Source organism: Oncorhynchus masou, chromosome 4 (genome assembly GCF_036934945.1).
Source record: "Oncorhynchus masou masou isolate Uvic2021 chromosome 4, UVic_Omas_1.1, whole genome shotgun sequence".
NCBI classification, from domain to species: Eukaryota; Metazoa; Chordata; class Actinopteri; order Salmoniformes; family Salmonidae; genus Oncorhynchus; species Oncorhynchus masou.
In genome coordinates this window covers 1207124-1226516 of record NC_088215.1, presented here as the reverse complement: position 1 = coordinate 1226516, position 19393 = coordinate 1207124, and the positions used below count along the sequence as shown (strand labels likewise).

Sequence of the window (19393 nt, the reverse complement as noted above, 5' to 3'; positions counted from 1 at the left end):
TTAAACCCTTTGCCAGAATTTAAGACCCCAACTCTGATAGCCCCTGCAAATCTCATAATACATATACTGAACAAAAATATAAATGCAACATGCAACAGTCATAGGTTTCAATAAGTTACAGTTCATATAAGGAAGTAATTAAATTGAAATAAATGAATTAGGCCCTAATCTATGGGTTTCACATGACTGGAAATACAGATATGGATCTGTTGGTCATAGATACCTTATCAGAAGGATCAGAAAACCAGTCAGTATCTGGTGTGACCATTTGCCTCATGCAACACAACACATCTCCTTCACATTGAGCTGATCAGGCTGTTGATTGTGGCCTGTGGAATGCTGTCCCACTCCTCTTCAATGGCTGTGCAAAGTTTTTGGATATTGGCGGGAACTAGAACACGCTGTCGTATTCCCAAACATTTCATCGGTGACGTCTGGTAAGCATGCAGGCCATCGAAGAACTGGGACATTTGCATCATCCAATAATTTGAACAGATCCTTGCAACACAGGGCCGTGCATTTTAATGCTGAAACATGAGGTTATGGCGGTGGATGAATGGCACGACAATGGGCCTCAGGATCTCGTCATGGCATTCAAATTGCCATCGGTAAAATGCAATTTTGTTTGTTGTCTGTAGCTCATGCCTGTTGACATCAGCATAATAGCATAACCCCACTGAGACCATGGGGCACTCTGTTCACAATGTTGACATCGACAAACTGCTCACCCACACAATGGCATACACACTATTTGCCATCTACCAAGTACAGTTGAAACCAGGATTCATCCATAAAGAGCACACTTCTCCAGTATGCCAGTCGCCATGGAAGGTGAGCAGTTGCCCACTGAAGTCAGTTACAACACCGAACTGCAGTCAGGTTAAGACCCTGGTGAGGATGACGAGCACTCGGATGAGCTTCCCTGACAGTTTGTGCAGAATTTCTTTCAGTTGTACAAACCCAGAGTTTCATCAGCTGGGTGGGTGTCTGGTCTCAGACGATCCCGCAGGTGAAGATGCCGGGTGTGGATGTCCTGGGTTGGCGTGGTTATACGTGGTCTGCGGTTGTGAGGCCAGTTGCACATACTGCCAAATTCTCTAAAACTACGTTGGAGACAGCTTATGGTAGAGAAATGGACATTCAATTCTCTGACAACAGCTCTGGTGGACTCTCCTGCAGTCAGCATACCAATTGCACTCTCCCTCAAAACTTGAAACATATGTGGCAGTGTAGTGTGGCAAAACTGCACATTATAGAGTGGCCTTTTATTTTCCCCAGAACAATGTGGACCTATGTAATAATCAGAGGCAACCCGTCATTCACGGCAGGTGGCCCACATTTGCAAAAAAATATAAATAAATGTATATATATATTATTTTGTCTTTCTTTTTGGGGGGGGCTGGCCTGTTTGCATGTTCTTTTGGTAGGCTCACGGTCATTAGCCACAGAAATTACGTCAAATCACGTTCTATGTCCAGTAGCTGTGATTGGACTGGTCATATTAATGTCTTACTTTCATAATTTTAGCTAGCAGTCATCATCATGATTCGTGAATCAAGTCTACTGGCAAATCCTTTTTAATCCTTGTCATTTGAAGAAATATAATGATGAGAAAATATAGATAAAATGTATCGGTGCTCATCGGCTATTGGACATAAACATTACACAACAATTTGGAAATAGCAAAATCAACAATGAGTTGTTTGGAAGGAATCAGTGACAGTGGCTAATCGCAAGCATTGCAGCTGGGAAGTCAGACCGGATAAATACGTTTTGAACGGTCATCCAACTCGGAATTGTAAATAATTTTTATTGATGACAAAATTTTCCAAAGGACAACAAGGTGATTCCAAAAATGTTTGATATGCTGCTGCATAATTGATGTAATATGCCCGGGTGATATGGTCAGCCATATCAGCTCTGTTTTTCAAAAGGCAGTAAACGAGGCTGAATGAATTGTGTCGCTGCCAGACAAGGCTCCGCTGATAGCCAGGTGTAGCGATGGCAAGGATTCACTCCATTCTGCTCGAAAGAAAGCTCTGCTATTGTGTCAGCTTTATGTAGGCCCTCAGAGTTTGTGGGTACCACTTGTCGCCATTATAGTGCAATTAATATATTGTTTAGTGTTGTTTTGTGTAGTAGCTTTGCTGGCATGCATTTTTTTTAAATAGTTTTTGTTTGCCCCAGCAAGATTTAAATGCTAAAATCGCCACTGGTATTGATCATGCTGTTCAATCAGCTTCTTGATATGCCACACCTGTTGGGTGGATGGATTATCTTGGCAAAGGAGAAATGCTCACTAACATGGATGTAAAAAACAATTATAAAAAAAATAAGCTTTTTGTGCATATGGAAAAATTCTGGGATATTTTATTTCAGCTCATAAAACATGGGTCCAACACTTCACATTTATATTTTTGTTCAGTATAAATTGCCCAATGTAAACCTTTCTGAATACGACAAGTACCGTCGCAAAGATTGCATATTATGCAAAGAAAATCTACAAGACTTACTCCCTTGGACAGGTCTAAGCAAATCGTGTTCGAAACAACATTGTCCTCGTAAATATCAGCTGGCAGGTTTTTAGTCACATCTGGACCACACAGACTGGCTGTGTGGTGGCTGGGGGTTGACATAGCAAGGTTGTCTTTCAGCCATGACAGAGTCTTCAACCAAGAAACAGAAAGTGAGGAAACGGAAGAGGAAGAGAGAAAACAAGAGGAGGAGGTGACATTTGGTTAACCCAGTGGGATGCATCCAGGCCCAAATTCAATCATTTGCAGATGAAGGAAAACTACAGTACACTGGGGGTTCACTCTCGATGTTTACACCGTATCAACGTTGTAAATGCCGTTAAAATCAACACACCCTGTTTATCTCGCGGCCATTGTCATTGGATATTTACTCTAAAGTATTAGTACTGGTACTGTAGTAGCAGACCACAAGAAACACCAGAAATCAATCCATAGCTACCTTATCAGCAGATGTGGTAGAATTTTGCAACTGAGTACCAAGTTCTGATTGGCAATCTGGAGAACAAGTGTTCAAATGTGTTGTCTGGTCCTTTCTGCAAAGCAAGCACATACGTTAACTTAATGTTCTGCTTAAAGTGTCATCAACAATTTAATCTGGTTTCAAAAAACAAGAAGCTGATGAAAGTCTATACCCTTGCCTCTCCACATGCCGTCTTCCAATCAAGTCTTCCAGATTGCTGGTGGTGTCACAGGAGACTCGGGCATAGCTTTTGAAAGGCTGTTCTTCAACTTGACAAACAGTCAGCTTGCTGGGGACACCACAGTCTTTCATGTTCTAAAAAAAAAAGGAAATTACATAGGTCATATAATTAGAGTTAAAATGCTATTTCACAGAGGTATCAAGTGCCACCTATTCTGATGATTTACCCGTTTCATAACAGTTCACCCAAATTACACCCCATATTACAAAATGACATATTAGTTTTTAATCGACTGCTTTAAAGGTAAGGAAACCTATATGTAATGTTGTAATTTGGGTGAACTATCTTCATTTTGTAATTTGAGTTAACTATCCCTTTAACTACTTTTAAAGAGAATTTCCTAGTCATTTGAAAAATGGATCTGCTGACCTCGAACCCTTTGAGACGGTTCTGTTCCTCTTTGATGTCCTTTCCTATGGTCCTCTGGGCCTCATGTTCCATATCTCTGGTTGGACTCAGTGAGCCAGGTTCATCACAGGAAAAGTCTATGTCAAGGGTGGTGGGAAAATCTGGCCACTCGCTCCTGCATGGCAAAACATTATGGGTTACTTATTGTAACCCTGGTTCTATCAATGATGGTGACCCTACCTCACTTCATCCAGAAGGGTAGGGATACTATCAGTGCTAGGTTCATTGGTAATGAAATAGAACAGTTAATGTGAGTGACTGGGCTAAAATCATAATAAAGCAAGAACAAGCTGTTGTTGTTATTGTGGTTTCGGATAGAGAACAAACTCAAAATTGTCTTGAGAAAAGTCACTGTCCGAAATGCTACCAACAATAAACATGCAGAGGTAGTCATGTGTCCGGGAGTAGTCTTTTACAATGTGCGATAAGCATTGTGGTGTGTAGTGTTAAAATAAAACACATACTGCATTTTAGTGCTTTTAATGTAGGCAGATTGGAAACAAAGGGGTAGATGGATGTGGGGGAGAGGTCAGAAGGGTGGACACGAAGGTTGAACTCTGGACTCCAGGGCTGTGGTACATAGCGAAGGGAGTGATACCACTTAACCACGGTTTAGCACGTATTGTCATGCATTAGAAACGATATGTCCAAAGTGGATCATTTGTGGCAGCTGCGGATGCCTGTTAATCAGTTTTACTGTATATTCTTTAGGGTTTAAGTCATACCCACAAGTTTGAGCACTCCTCAACATGTCTAGAGCGCTTCTGCTTGGAGACGTGTCACATGACTCAGAAATCCCAGGATGAACAACATTGACTGGATCCACCAGATAAGCTGAATTAGCTAATGACATGTTATGCAACCATGACAATCTGAACAGACAGAGGGCTTTGTCCTTGGAGTGACTGACTGGGGCTGGCAGGGGTGTAAAGTAATGATGTCACCCCCCTCTAAAGGGGTGAGGTCATGGTTTCAGGAAAGTGCTTTTGTTTTTGAAAGAAACTATAAAATAGAGAGGGAACAGCTGGGAGGAGTCAGAAATCTTGGAATCAAAAAGGAACCCTTTGTGTATGTCGTGTCTTGTCGGTGGTCTTTAATTCGAACGTTCTTTCTCGCTGGCACCCGTTAAGGAAATCTATTTCCAGTTTTGACATATATTTCAAAGGTTTGATACCCTAAAATGTTATGGTTCTATGGGTTAAGAAATGTGTTAATGCCTCTGTAAACCATACAGTTTAAATCCAAAATCTGAGGTAGAACATTTGTAATTAAACTTCCAAAATGTGACTTTAAAGGCAGAAGTGCATTTAACCCACAATCGAATAACTAACATGGTAACTGACCAGTATACTTCTGTTCAATACGCTTTATAAGCTACATCCGTTTGTATCCCTGGTCACTAGGCCATACCATAGTTATGAGGCACCCTGCACACATCTGCTGAAGAAATTAGGAGCAGGTTTATCGTATAGTATAATCTCCCCCCAAAATGTCTTTCTCGATATTCATCCATATCTCATTTTGGCACCAGCTCCTACACAGAACACTTTCACTGTGACACAGGGGCTTGCGAAATACATGTCATGTTTAAAGTTGGAGCATTGCATAATACAAAGAGAATGTCAAGAATGAATTCCCTGAATTGATTCCATGGCGATTATTTGGACAGCGTTTGTTATGAGTGAAACTCAGACTATGGCTTATTAGGGCAAGAATCATTTCAATGTCGGCTTCAGTTGCCATTAGGGAATTGGTTCTAATGCCAGAATGTCTTGTTAGTTACGCAACAAGAGTGTTAGTAGAAAAACAATCATCTTATTCACAAAGTATGTTTTCCATTTAATCCAATTGTAAACATCAAACCTTTTCATCTGGAATACATATTCCATGAGTTCATCCAGACGTAAACTGTTAAGCAATGTTTATCAACACGTTGAAAAGTTCAGAGTCGACGTGTGGGTTGGGTCAAAAGGGCTGCCCATTTTGTATCATTATACTGTAGCAACGGCTCGCTAACTCAGTTATTGGTGACTTCCATTGATGACTTTATTCAGCACTGCCATATGTAAGCACTTTTATGGAGGGAAAAATAGCAATGGTGTGAAGTACTTAAGTAAAAATAAAAAATACATTTTTGGATTGACTTTTACTTCACTACATTCCTAAAGAAAAAATGTACTTTTTATTCCATACATTTTCCCTGACAGCCAAAAGTACTCGTTACATTTTGAATGTTTTGCTGGACAGGAAAATGGTCCTATTCACACACTTATCAAGAGAACATCCCTGGTCATCCCTACTGCCTCTGATCTGGCGGACTCACTATACACAAATGCTTAGTTTGTAAATGATGTCTTAGTGTGTCCATGGCTATCCGTAAGTAAATAAAAATAATACATTTTGCCATCTGGTTTGCTTAATATAAGGCACTTGAAATTATTTCTTTTTTTTCTTTGCTACTTAAGTATATTTTAGCAAATACATTTACTTTTGTTACTTAAAACCAAATACTTTAAGACTTTTACTCAAGTTGTATTTTACTGGGTGACTTTTACTTGAGTCATTTTCCATGAAGATATCTTTATTTTTTACTTAAGTATGACAATTGGGTACTTTTTCCACCACTGAAAAATAGGCTACAGGTAAGCAACCTGGTTGTCAGACTGTGGTTTCAGGAGCGAAATATACACAGTCTTCAATAAACCAATAGGGTTGAGTGATGCAAACACATCCTCACTTGAACATTTGAACCTTGCCCCTAATTTAAATTGTATTTGTGTTTATTTCTATGTTAATTGTATTCCATGGTTCCTCCTTAACATATACATTATTCATATCATGCCATAGTTGAGATCTGATTCCACCAATTCACCTGAACCAGTTAAGTGTGTAGTAATTGAGTGTTTGTGCCTGAATTGGTATTGGCTAAAGGGGTAATTGTAGGCCCCTCCCACTAAATGAGATAATGAGCTACAGATGTTTTAAATGTTTGTGGGAGAGTGCCAGTGAGGAAGAGAGGTAAGCAACAATAGACCAGTGAAGATTATTATTTTATTCTGGGGATTAAATCTTTTAGTCCATGTTTTTACCATTTTAGCGCTGCCATTTTGAAGCCTGTTTTTGTATTTATATATTTATTGAAAATAAATCTCCCAATTTGGAAGAAACCGTTCCAGTTCTTTTAGTAAAACCCTTTTTATGTGAAGGGCATTGGCCAGCCCTGTCACAGTTAAATCAGGTGTTTCAGGAGTTATGTTACAACCAGCGTTCTCCAACCAAACAGGAACCATGTGTGAACGTTGCAAACATTCTCAAAATCCTTTGATGTTAGTATTTGATCTTACATTTATAGCAAATATTGCCATAATATATAGATACGATGATAGATGGCATCCTTGTAACACACCCCTAGATAATGCGATATTAGATCAGTGTTTCCCGAGTTCCCCCAACAACACACATTGTGGCCCTGGACAAGCACATCTGATTCTACTTAAGTAATCATCAAGTTGAATCAGGTGTTTTTGTCCAGGGCTACAACAAACGTGTGCTGTTGGGGATAGTCAAGGCCTGGAGTTAGGAAACACTGTATTATATAATAGAAGGACTTTATAGGGTATCCTGAAATGGCACCCTATTCTCTATATAATGCACTACTTTTGACCAGAGTTGCATGGGCCTTGGTCAAAAATCGTGAACGATAGGGAATAGGGTGCCATTACAGCAAGGTTTCCCAAACTTGGTCCTCGGGACCACAAGGGCTGCACATTTTGTTTTTTTGCCCTAGCACAAGACAGCTGATAATAATCAAATAATCAACTAATCATCAACCTTTGATAATTTGAATTAGCTGTGTAGTGCTAGGGCAAAAACCAAAATGTGCACTCCTTGGGGTCCCGAGGACCAATTTTAGGAAACGCTGCATTAGAGAAAAATGATGGGCTTTAGGACCCTTACTTACCCACTACCCTCCTGGAGAAGGCCCCAGCTCTCCTGCACCTCAGCCTGCTTCCGTGTCACTCTGGCAGCCAGGGTAGGGTGGAGGTCCGAAAGGCGGGAAACAGTCTCGTTCAGCATCTGGAGAGAGCGTGGTCGAGGAGGGGATGGGGGTAGTGGATGGATGTGACACAATTCATTTACAGTTGATTTACAGTCTTGGAAAATGACCCACACTCTTTAAAATGGAAGTCTATGGTTAGATTTAACACAGAAGTGTAACACCACTTCATAGAAGGCTTCTTCTATGGTTAAGGGGGAAACACCCCAAAAAGATTCAGAAAAGGTCTAGGAAGGAGTAGTCTAGATTTTAGTGTTATGTTTCACTGTCTTATGATAGTTTCTCTCTACTTAGGATTGAAGTAGTCTTGAGTACTGAGCAGGTGGCCTAATGGTTAGAGCATTGGGCCAGTAACCGAAAGGTTGCTAGATTGAATCCCTGAACTGACAAGGTACAAATCTGTCGTTCTGCCCCTGAACAAGGCAGTTAACCCACTGTTCCTAGGCCATCATTGTAAATAAGAATTTGTTCTTAACTGACTTGCCTAGTTAAATAAAGGTTACAAAATGTGCTTACACCATACACTACAGCTGCAGTGTATTCCTTTTAAATTCATATTGGAGTACATTTGACTATTTGCAATGATAACATTTGTAAACGACCAGTATTTCACTTGAAATGGAACTGAACACAACCCTGATGTATGAATGATGCATTGCTGCATTTCACCATAAATGCATGAATTATTCTGAGCAACATTCCCCATGTGCCACTCACCATGATTTGGCTGGCAATATTGTAGATCTCTGTCTGACCGCAGCTCCCCTGGTTATCGGATCCAGACAGGACGCTTCTCTACCAAACAAACCAAATAACATAGTCAATGTGTAATAACGTGTAATTACAAAACAATGATAATCTGCAGAACCTTGGGACCACATTTCCACATACCATTCAAATAATAAAGAGGAACTATGGAGTAAAACGATCTTATAGTTGGGTTTATGATGTTATGATGGGGACAGTTGTACTAAGCTCATGGCACATATATTTTTCAAGAATCAATCAAACGTTTAACAGCATGTAAATATTGCAGATTGTACCTTTACAGGATCACTGGTGCAAAATAGGACTCTTTTCCAAATTCCTATTCTGCCTTTTTACCTTCCTGTTGATGGTGCAGATGATGGTGTCAGCCTGTTGGTAGAAGGAGGAGACGTCCAGAGCCAGTTTGAGGTCTTGGTGATAGTTTCTTAACAGTGACTGGAACCTCAGCCAGCTACCAAAGAGATACAGTATCTAGTTCAGTGCTTTGGCAATGGGATCACAATGGGGTCAAATTCCCAGATATGGCTTGAAATCCAAGATGGATGTGAAAGTAATTCAAGTCAGACCAAGTACTGCTACATAACATGGAAAGCTGTAGTTACATAGGAGTAGATAGGAAAACAACATGTTAACAGTAGCCATATCAAATATACATCCATAGCACCAAGGACAATGTATATGTAGCCTAGTCAAGGACTCTAACCCAGACGCTTATAAGAAATCACAGTATGCCTTCCGACAAACCATCTAACAGGCAAAGCGTCAATACAGGACAAAGATTGAATCGTACTCCACTGACTCTGACGCTCGTCGGATGTGGCAGGGCTTGCAAACTATTACGGACTACAAAGAGAAGCAGAGCCGCGAGCTGCCCAGAGACACGAGCCTACCAGTCAAACTAAATATCTTATAGGCTTGCTTCGAGGCAAGCAGCACTGAAGCATGCATGAGAGTATCAGCTGTTCCAGATGACTGTGTGATCATGCACTCCGTAGCAGACGTGAGTAAGACCTTTAAACTATTTAACATTCAGAAGGCCACATGGCCAGACAGATTACCAGGATGTGTACTCTGAGCATGCACTGACCAACTGGCAAGTGTCTTCACTGACATTTTTAAACACCACAGTCCCTGTACCCAAGAACACCAAGGTAACCTAAATAAATGACTGCCGACCCATAGCACTCACGTCTGTATTCATGAAGTGCTTTGAAAGGCTAGTCATGGCTCAGATCAACACCAGTATCCCAGAAACCCTAGACCCTCTCCAATTTGCATACCGCCCCAACAGATCCACAGATGATGCAATCTCAATTGCACTCCACACTGCCCTTACCCACCTGGAGAAAAGGAACACCTACGTGAGAATGGTATTCATTGACCACAGCTCAGCGTTCAACACCATAGTGCCCTCAAAGCTCATCACGAAGCTAAGGACCCTGGGACTAAACACCTCCCTCCAACTGGATCCTGGACTTCCTGATGGGCCGCCCCCAGGTGGTAAGGGTAGGTAACAACACATTGCCACGCTGATCATCAACACGGGACCCCTCAGGGGTGCATGCTCAGTCCCCTCCTGTACTCTCTGTTCACCCATGACTGCATGGCCAAGCACCAACATTAAGTTTGCCGACGACACAACAGTGGTAGGCCTGGTCACCAACAACGATGAGACAGTCTATAGGGAGGAGGTCAGAGACCTGGCATTGTGGTGCCAGAATAACAACCTCTCCCTCAACGTGATCAAGACAAAGGAGATGATTGTGGACTACAAGAAAAGGAGGACCAAGCACGCCCCCATTCTCATTGACGGGGCTGTAGTGGAGCAGGTTGAGAGCTTCAAGTTGCTTGGTGTCCACATCACCAACAACCTAACATGGTCCAAACACACCAAGACAGTCGTGAAGAGGGCATGACAACATCTAATCCCCCCCAGGAGACTGAAAAGATCTGGCATGGGCCCTCAGATCCTCAAAATGTTCTACAGCTGCACCATCGAGAGCATCCTGACTGGTTGCATCACCCACCGCCTGATATGGCAACTGCTCAGTCTCCGACCGCAAGGCACTACAGATGGTGGTGCGTACGGCCCAGTACATCACTGAGGCCAAGCTTCCTGCCATCCAGGACCTTTATACCAGGCGGTATCAGAGAACGACTCCAGCCACCCTAGTCATAGATGGTCTCTGCTACCGCACGGCACATGCTACCGGAGTGACAAGTCTAGGTCCAAAAGGCTTCTTAACAGCTTCCACCCCCAAGCCATAAGACTCCTGCACATTGACTCTGTACCAGTACCCCCTTTATATAGACTCGCTACTGTTATTTTATTGTTGCTCCTTTTTTTAAATGCTATTTTTCTCATTTATTCATTTTTTACTTCAGTTTATTTTAGTAAATACTTTAACACTTTTTTTCTTAACTGTATTGTTGGTTAAGGGCTTGTAAGTAAGCATTTCACAGTAAAGTCTACACCTGTTGCGTTCGGCGCATGTGACAAATAGAATTTGATTTGATTTAGCTATAGAGAGAAAAAAAAACTATAATAAAGCACGAGTGGCCATGATTTATCATGAGTATATCACAGCCTAGGGGCCTCGAATGCCTTACTGTTATTGCTTTATATTTTAATTAAAGTAAGGTGTTATTGATGCATCTTGCTCAAACAGTCAAAAATGGGACTTACGTTTGGTTAACGGTGTTCTCTCCAGAAGGGATTTTGTTGCCTTCTATCTGTTGCAGTCTCTTCCTCTTCTCTCCCTCGTGGCCGGTCTCCACATCAAACGACTCGTACTGATGTCCATCCTATAGAGGACATTAGAAAGGAAGAATCTGTGAACCAGTACACTCAATGCATGGTTCTGACACTTGAGGGCATGTATGTGGATACAGTACAATATTGTAGGAAGTAAATGTAATCAATGTGTAGTGCATAACATTTCTTTATCCATTCCAGGGTACACATTTTTGTTTTAGCCCAGCACTAACACACCTGATTCAACTAATTAATAGCTAACTTATCAGTTGAGTCAGGTATATTAGTCCTTGGCAAGAATAACATATTTTTTATGGATTGAGATACACTGAATTATGAGCTATACCACATCATGGACCTTTGTGCACTACACATTGATTCATTCATTGAAGCACAAACCTGTTTTATGTCCAGACTTCTCGTCATCTGTATGAGGGAATTCTCAATGTCCTTTAGGTCTCGCTGTTGGGTCGGTGACGCATCCTGTGGGTCCTGCAAAGGACATCCAAGGACACTACAGCCATACTTCAGATCCCGAAGCTTCCTCTTGAACCAAGAGTCCACCTGTGTAGAAACACGATTGAGTAATAACAAGTCTTTAAAATCAAGTTGATACGAAATTAGTTCAAGGGATTTTTACTGTAGCAGATATGCTCTTACAATAAAGTATCTATCCATGATGACATGATTACATTTGATGAGTACTGTGCCTTTAGTGAGGAGATTACTGTTTATAAATACAGAAAATATACTGAAAAGAGTATATAAAAATATACTGGAACACTGATTTAGGTGTTTGGCTAACTAAACAGTTTGGAACCCGGGATGAAACATCTGAAAGTGAGCAAGCAAAAAGGAGTAAATGTACTATTATTGATAGTCATTTGTTACAAAGTAAATCTGCAATATAATCATGAAATATATTATTGATAGTCAAAACAGAACAAACCTGCAATATATCATGAAATACATTCCTTTACATTTCCCAATATAATTTATATAGACATGTCAAATTTCAAGCATTGCAGGTGCACTGAGAGTTGCAAACCTGTGGTACTCATAATTCTTGTGTTTCACAATTGCACAAATAAATGAAAAATAAGTGATGAAGTAAAAAGACGACTCCCACTCCTTCCATTTCTTATTGGACAGTTAAATTTTATGACAGTCTGTAAACAAGATGAATTGGTCCCATGTGGAGTAAATATATATATATATATATATATATATATATATATATATATATATATATATATATATATATCAGTTGAAGTCGGAAGTTTACATACTTCTTGTTGACAAATTATAGTTTTGCCAAGTCGGTTAGGACATCTACTTTGTGCATGACACAAGTAATTTTTCCAACAATTGTTTACAGACAGATTATTTCACTGTATCACAATTCCAGTTAGTCCGAAGTGTACATACACTAAGTTGACTGTGTCTTTACACAGCTTGGAAAATTCCAGAAAATGATGTCATGACTTTAGAAGCTTCTGATAGAAGCTTACTCAAAATGTTTGACCCAAGTTCAAAAATCTAAAGTCAATGCTACCAAATACTAACTGAGTGTACGTAAACTTCTGACCCACTTGGATTGTGATGAAAGAAATAAAAGCTGGAAATAAATAATTCTCTACTATTATTCTGACATTTCACATTCTTAAAATAAAGTTGTGATCCTATCAGACCTAAGACAGGGAATTTTTACTATGATTAAATATCAGGAATTTTGAAAAGCTGAGTTTTAATGTATTTGGCTAAAGTGTATGTAAACTTCCAACTTCAACTGTATATACACACTACACTGTATATACACACTACAGTTCAAAAGTTTGGGGTCACTTAGAAATGTCCTTGTTTTTGAAAGAAAAGCACATTGTCCATTAAAATAACATCAAGTTGATCAGAAAAACAGCTTCATTAAATAGTACCCGCAAAACACCAGTCTCAACGTCAACAGTGAGGAGGCGACTCTGGGATGCTTGGTTGCTGATGATGGGCCTCTGTAAGCCTATGTAGATATTCCATAAAAAATCTACCGTTTCCAGCTACAATAGTTATTTACAACATTAACAATGTCGACATTGTATTTTTGATCAATTTGATGTTATTTTAATGAACAAAAAATGTACTTTTCTTTCAAAACAAGGACATTTCTAAGTGACCCCAAACTTTTGAACAGTGGTATATAAACTGAACAAAAATATAAACACAACATCTAAGGTGTTTGTCCCATGTTTCATGATCTGAAATAAAATATCTCAGAAATGTTGTGCCATTCATCTGCCGCTGTCACCTCATATTTCAGCATGATAATGCACGGTGCCATGTCGCAAGGATCTGCACACAATTCCTGGAAGCTGAAATCATTTTCTGCGAGCTCCAAGAGCACTACTCCATCTCCATCTTTGCGATTTCATAACCTTAACCTTAAGCTTGAGGAACCTTTTCCCTGTCTGTCGCCAATCTCCCTTTGCCATGCCAATGCATTCTGTACTGATGACCTCATGCAAAACGTTGAATGATGCATATTATCTTTCCGAGACCTCTGACATCATCACAGTATGTAGCTAAATCATGGAGCAACCTGCTGCTGGTTCCCTACGGTCTCCACAATAATCTGAAACTTGTTAGGCCTGCCTGCTTTTCATCTTAGAAAGATGTTTGTTTTCCTGGAACGTAATGTACTGTATTTTCTGCAGTGAAATACACACCTTGGTAACAGTTTACTTAAAGCTTGCAGTTATAATGCAGTATGATGCGTTGATAAGCTTGTATATTGAGCTTTTATAATGTTTTACAATAATGCGTCTCTGTAAGCCCTGTTGAACAGGTTTCTTGTAAGAACTGTAACACAAGTTTCACCATGTTGCAAGATTTCCATGTGCCTTCCACAGGTTGGCTACAAAATACCACAAAACAGAATGCACATACCCTGTAGTATTTGGATAGCTTGCCTGGCTATAAACAATGTGTCTATTTAGTCTTGGGCCCTTGAAAAGTTGAAAACTTCAAGAGATGTAGACATTGTCATGCGAAACAGGGAAATGTACAGACAGATACACAGAAATGGACCCCCAGAGCTATACTCAATCCTGGTGAAAAATGGAACTTGTGTACTAAACACAGCGATGAGAACACAGGCTTTGTATGACTCAGCCAGCCCACCTACACAGGGCCGAGATGAAGAATGAAGAGAGCCAAAGCCATGATCTCATCTCAAAATAATTGCTCCTCTTCTCGCTGTTGGGGCGTTCCTTTTCCCCTCCCACTGTCCTTTTGCAAGTTGCATGCTCAGCATTGAAAACTGTAACCATTGGACTGTTGTCTGTATAAATATCTAACTTAATTTTCCGGTTTGCTTCAAATGTATATCATGCTTTCTGAGTGCATAAAATATGCATCTTAACATGGTATGTGATAATAAGTACATGATCTTCCTCATTTGTAAGCTTATTTTGGCATTCTTGTGCCACTGGAGTGGAACTTATGGAACGTGTGGAGTTCAATTTCAAAATAGTTGTTCAATGTCGCCATTAAATACAATCAGGATCCCCTTAAATTCCTAAAGGTACTCGCAAATATTGAAATAACCTGTTTGCCAGCTGTGGATCTGGAGAAACACTTAATCACAGGTACAACTTCAGTTTGGCCTCATTATATCCACCAACGCAATGTGCCTGATTGCTATTTTTATCATGCAACCCCTTCAATTATGGAATTGGGAGTCGTTTATTCTGTGGAAATAACCAGTTCATCCGAAACGTGGCCTTTTGCCTAGCTTAATGAAAGCCTGCTGATGATCTCATAGCTCGAGAGTACAGTGTGGATAATGCAACACTGAGGTAATAGTGCACACATTGTGTGTGTGTGTGTGTGTGTGTGTGTGTGTGTGTGTGTGTGTGTGTGTGTGTGTGTGTGTGTGTGTGTGTGTGTGTGTGTGTGTGTGTGTGTGTGTGTGTGTGTGTGTGTGTGTGTGTGTGTGTGTGTGGAGGTTTCATGCTGGAACAATGTACGTTATGGTGGTGTTTATATCATGTTGTTTTTGGTAACAGCCGATAAAACAGTATCTTGTGTTGCAGGGTGGAAGGCGCCCAACGGAAAGATTCTGATGTTGTTACTCAGCTTAGTCAGTAACGCAAATCCAGTAATTATTAGTATGTTAAAAAACACTTATGTAATGAGAGCATTACATAGTAGCATTACATAGTATGTGAAATGAGGGAGAAAAACATTACTAAGCGTCAGTATAGAGACAAAGTAGAATCTCAATTCAATGGCTCAGACACAAGAGGAATGTGGCAGGGTCTACAGGCAATCACGGATTACAAAAAGAAAACCAGCCCAGTCACGGACCAGGATGTCTTGCTCCCAGGCAGACTAAATAACTTTTTTGCCCGCTTTGAGGACAATACAGTGCCACTGACACGGCCTGCAACGAAAACATGCGGACTCTCCATCACTGCAGCCGAGGTAAGTAAAACATTTAAACATGTTAACCCTCGCAAGGCTGCAGGCCCAGACGGCATCCCCAGCCGTGTCCTCAGAGCATGCTGGCTGGTGTGTTTACGGACATATTCAATCAATCCCTATCTCAGTCTGCTGTTCCCACATGCTTCAAGAGGGCCACCATTGTTCCTGTTCCCAAGAAAGCTAAGGTAACTGAGCTAAACGACTACCGCCCCGTAGCACTCACTTCCGTCATCATGAAGTGCTTTGAGAGACTAGTCAAGGACCATATCACCTCCACCCTAACTGACACCCTAGAACCACTCCAATTTGCTTACCGCCCAAATAGGTCCACAGACGATGCAATCTCAACCACACTGCACACTGCCCTAACCCATCTGGACAAGAGGAATACCTATGTGAGAATGCTGTTCATCGACTACAGCTCGGCATTTAACACCATAGTACCCTCCAAGCTCGTCATCAAGCTTGAGACCCTGGGTCTCGACCCCGCCCTGTGCAACTGGGTACTGGACTTCCTGACGGGCCGCCCCCAGGTGGTGAGGGTAGGCAACAACATCTCCACCCCGCTGATCCTCAACACTGGGGCCCCACAAGGGTGCGTTCTGAGCCCTCTCCTGTACTCCCTGTTCACCCACGACTGTGTGGCCACGGACGCCTCCAACTCAATCATCAAGTTTGCGGACGACACAACAGTGGTAGGCTTGATTACCAACAACGACGAGACGGCTTACAGGGAGGAGGTGAGGGCCCTCGGAGTGTGGTGTCAGGAAAATAACCTCACACTCAACGTCAACAAAACTAAGGAGATGATTGTGGACTTCAGGAAACAGCAGAGGGAACACCCCCCTATCCACATCGATGGAACAGTAGTGGAGAGGGTAGTAAGTTTTAAGTTCCTCGGCATACACATCACAGACAAACTGAATTGGTCCACCCACACAGACAGCATCGTGAAGAAGGCGCAGCAGCGCCTCTTAAACCTCAGGAGGCTGAAGAAATTCGGCTTATCACCAAAAGCACTCACAAACTTCTATAGATGCACAATCGAGATCATCCTGGCGGGCTGTATCACCGCCTGGTACAGCAACTGCTCCGCCCACAACCGTAAGGCTCTCCAGAGGGTAGTGAGGTCTGCACAACGCATCACCGGGGGCAAACTACCTGCCCTCCAGGACACCTACACCACCCGATGTTACAGGAAGGCCATAAAGATCATCAAGGACAACAACCACCCGAGCCACTGCCTGTTCACCCCGCTATCATCCAGAAGGCGAGGTCAGTACAAATGCATCAAAGCTGGGACCGAGAGACTGAAAAACAGCTTCTATCTCAAGGCCATCAGACTGTTAAACAGCAACCACTAACATTGAGTGGCTGCTGCCAACACACTGACTCAACTCCAGCCACTTTAATAATGGGAATTGATGGGAAATGATGTAAAATATATCACTAGCCACTTTAAACAATGCTACCTAATATAATGTTTACATACCCAACATTATTCATCTCATATGTATACGTATATACTGTACTCTATATCATCTACTGCATCTTCATGTAATACATGTATCACTAGCCACTTTCACTATGCCACTTTGTTTACATACTCATCTCATATGTATATACTGTACTCGATACCATCTACTGTATCTTGCCTATGCTGCTCTGTACCATCACTCATTCATATATCTTTATGTACATATTCTTTATCCCCTTACACTTGTGTGTATAAGACAGTAGTTGTTAGTTAGATTACTTGTTGGTTATTACTGCATTGTCGGAACTAGAAGCACAAGCATTTCGCTACACTTGCATTCACATCTGCTAACCATGTGTATGTGACAAATAAAATTTGATTTGATTTGATTTACTTACACTGGGTTTTGTGGTTATGGATTTAATTCCCAATCCTCCTATTGCCTTTTGGCTCTGGACTTACTTTCTTTAAGTAAACAAGTCAATTAATTTGCTTTCAGAAAGCTTGAGAATGGTTAACACGGGTCACATTGACCAACAGAAATAAAACAAATGTCCATAACACTGGTTGAGACATTCACCATTTCTATTTCAAAGTCAATTGATTTGAACCAGGTGATTTGAAATGTACATTAGTTGGTGCTGGCTTGTAGCCTATCCCAACTCAATAACATGTGAGACACCATGAATAAAACAACTGTAATCCAAGGTTACCTTAGACTGAGAGTTGGACCTCTTATCCAAGTCGTCCTCTACCATCAAGGATGGCGGTTTTGGGTGAACACTGTTGTGGTTGCTTCGGATGGTCTCCGACGTGGATCTAACTGAAGTGGCCAGGTCAGAGTCACACAAGGACACGTCGGGGGCTGTCTCAACATTCCGGCAAATAGCAATCTTCCTGATGGATCTAGAGGATGCAGTGGGGGACACAGAATTCCTGTCCTCCTCCACTCTCTCATCCTGATGTCCCTCTGGTGTTGAAGCGTAGACCTGGGTGGCCACTTGTGGGAGTTCCGAGTTCCCAGGCCACCCCTGGGACTGGCCCATGTAAAGGGACATTTGGTCGTGTAGCTCCAACTTGTTCGGAGCAGCAGACTTCGGCAGATAGACGTCCACAAACTCCTGGCATTTGGCTTCAGAGGGGACAGACAGCCTGGTCCCAATGGTAAAGGGTTGGATTTTTCTGACGACACCCTCAGACATGGTTTTTGATAGCTGTGCAGTTTAGTCTAGATGGGCATACTGTGACAAGAGTCACAAAACAATACAGATATCTCACCTCATGTACGGCAATGTCTAGTATCAGAAGTTCAGAATGAGAGGAAAAACAAGATGAATTCTCGAATAAACAACGCTCTTTTCCCAAAAAAATTGTCAAAAGCAAAACTCACTCAAAAAGCCACCCGCCTCCTTGCACCTCATGGAGAGGAAGACAGTACAGGACACACAATAGAACGTCCCCTCCTGTCTGTTTCGAAGTTATCAACTGAGCTACAGCGCCTGTGTCATGTCAGGGGAAACCAATATGAGAAGGCGAGGAGGGAGGAGTGCCTCTTCTGAGCAACCACCAAGCCAATAGTGAGAGAGAGAGACAGAAAGAGAGAGAGAAATCTGAGTGAAAAGGGAAAGTGTCTGGCTTGCTGCCTGGGTGCTCTCTTAGAAAAAAAATAAAAAATAGGAAGGGAAAGAGAGGGGGGAAGTTTCATTAAAGAGGAGTGAGGTCACCACTTTCTGTCAAGGGCTGGGCAGAGTCAGAGTGACTGAGGGTTGTAAACTGGAGCTGTAAAAACTTCCTCCCCAAACAAAAAGCTCCATGCTCAGATATGAGTAGAGTAACAGAGGGGTAAAATGCTCTCTTGCTCTCTCTCTCGCTCTCACTCTCTCTCATTCTGGTCTCGCCTGCTCACAGCTGGACAATGAGGTAATGCTTTTAACAAGAACAACAAACATGAAGCACCTCTAGATCTCACGTCTGCAGTCTGCTCTCTCTCTCTCTCGTTCTCCCTCTCTCTCTTTATCTCTCTCCATAACTGGTCAAATTGTAAAATGTTTGCTCTACAAAGACTAAAGGTGAGGGTATTTGCTTGTTCTCAAACATGCCTCAAGAATCAATTGTCTTTTCTAACAGTTTTCACACTTTTTCATAACAATCCCTATGAGTTTGTTTTGAGGAGTAACAAAATCCAATGCAATTTTCCACTTATTTTTCTAATTCCAC

General features: G+C 41.5%; 1 protein-coding gene across 4 annotated transcripts in view; it reads right to left on the bottom strand.

Annotated features, from left to right (window-relative positions):
- The window catches only part of LOC135521143 (uncharacterized), a 32054-nt gene extending 13337 nt beyond the window's left edge, over positions 1–18717 (bottom strand). The window contains exons 1-11 of one of the 4 annotated variants that reach the window (XM_064947084.1): positions 18567–18716; positions 17890–18417; positions 11623–11787; positions 11155–11273; positions 8805–8919; positions 8418–8495; positions 7605–7720; positions 3605–3758; positions 3167–3309; positions 2974–3067; positions 2514–2666 (exon numbers count right to left, since the gene is read on the bottom strand). In XM_064947084.1, coding sequence (XP_064803156.1) covers positions 2514–2666; positions 2974–3067; positions 3167–3309; positions 3605–3758; positions 7605–7720; positions 8418–8495; positions 8805–8919; positions 11155–11273; positions 11623–11787; positions 17890–18378 — 1626 coding nt within the window. In that variant the 5' untranslated portion in view covers positions 18379–18417; positions 18567–18716. Of the gene's footprint in view, positions 1–2513; positions 2667–2973; positions 3068–3166; positions 3310–3604; positions 3759–7604; positions 7721–8417; positions 8496–8804; positions 8920–11154; positions 11274–11622; positions 11788–17889 lie in introns of all 4 variants that reach the window. The other 3 variants (XM_064947092.1, XM_064947079.1, XM_064947098.1) reach the window with 3 other exon arrangements.
- Positions 18718–19393: the final 676 nt, after the last annotated feature.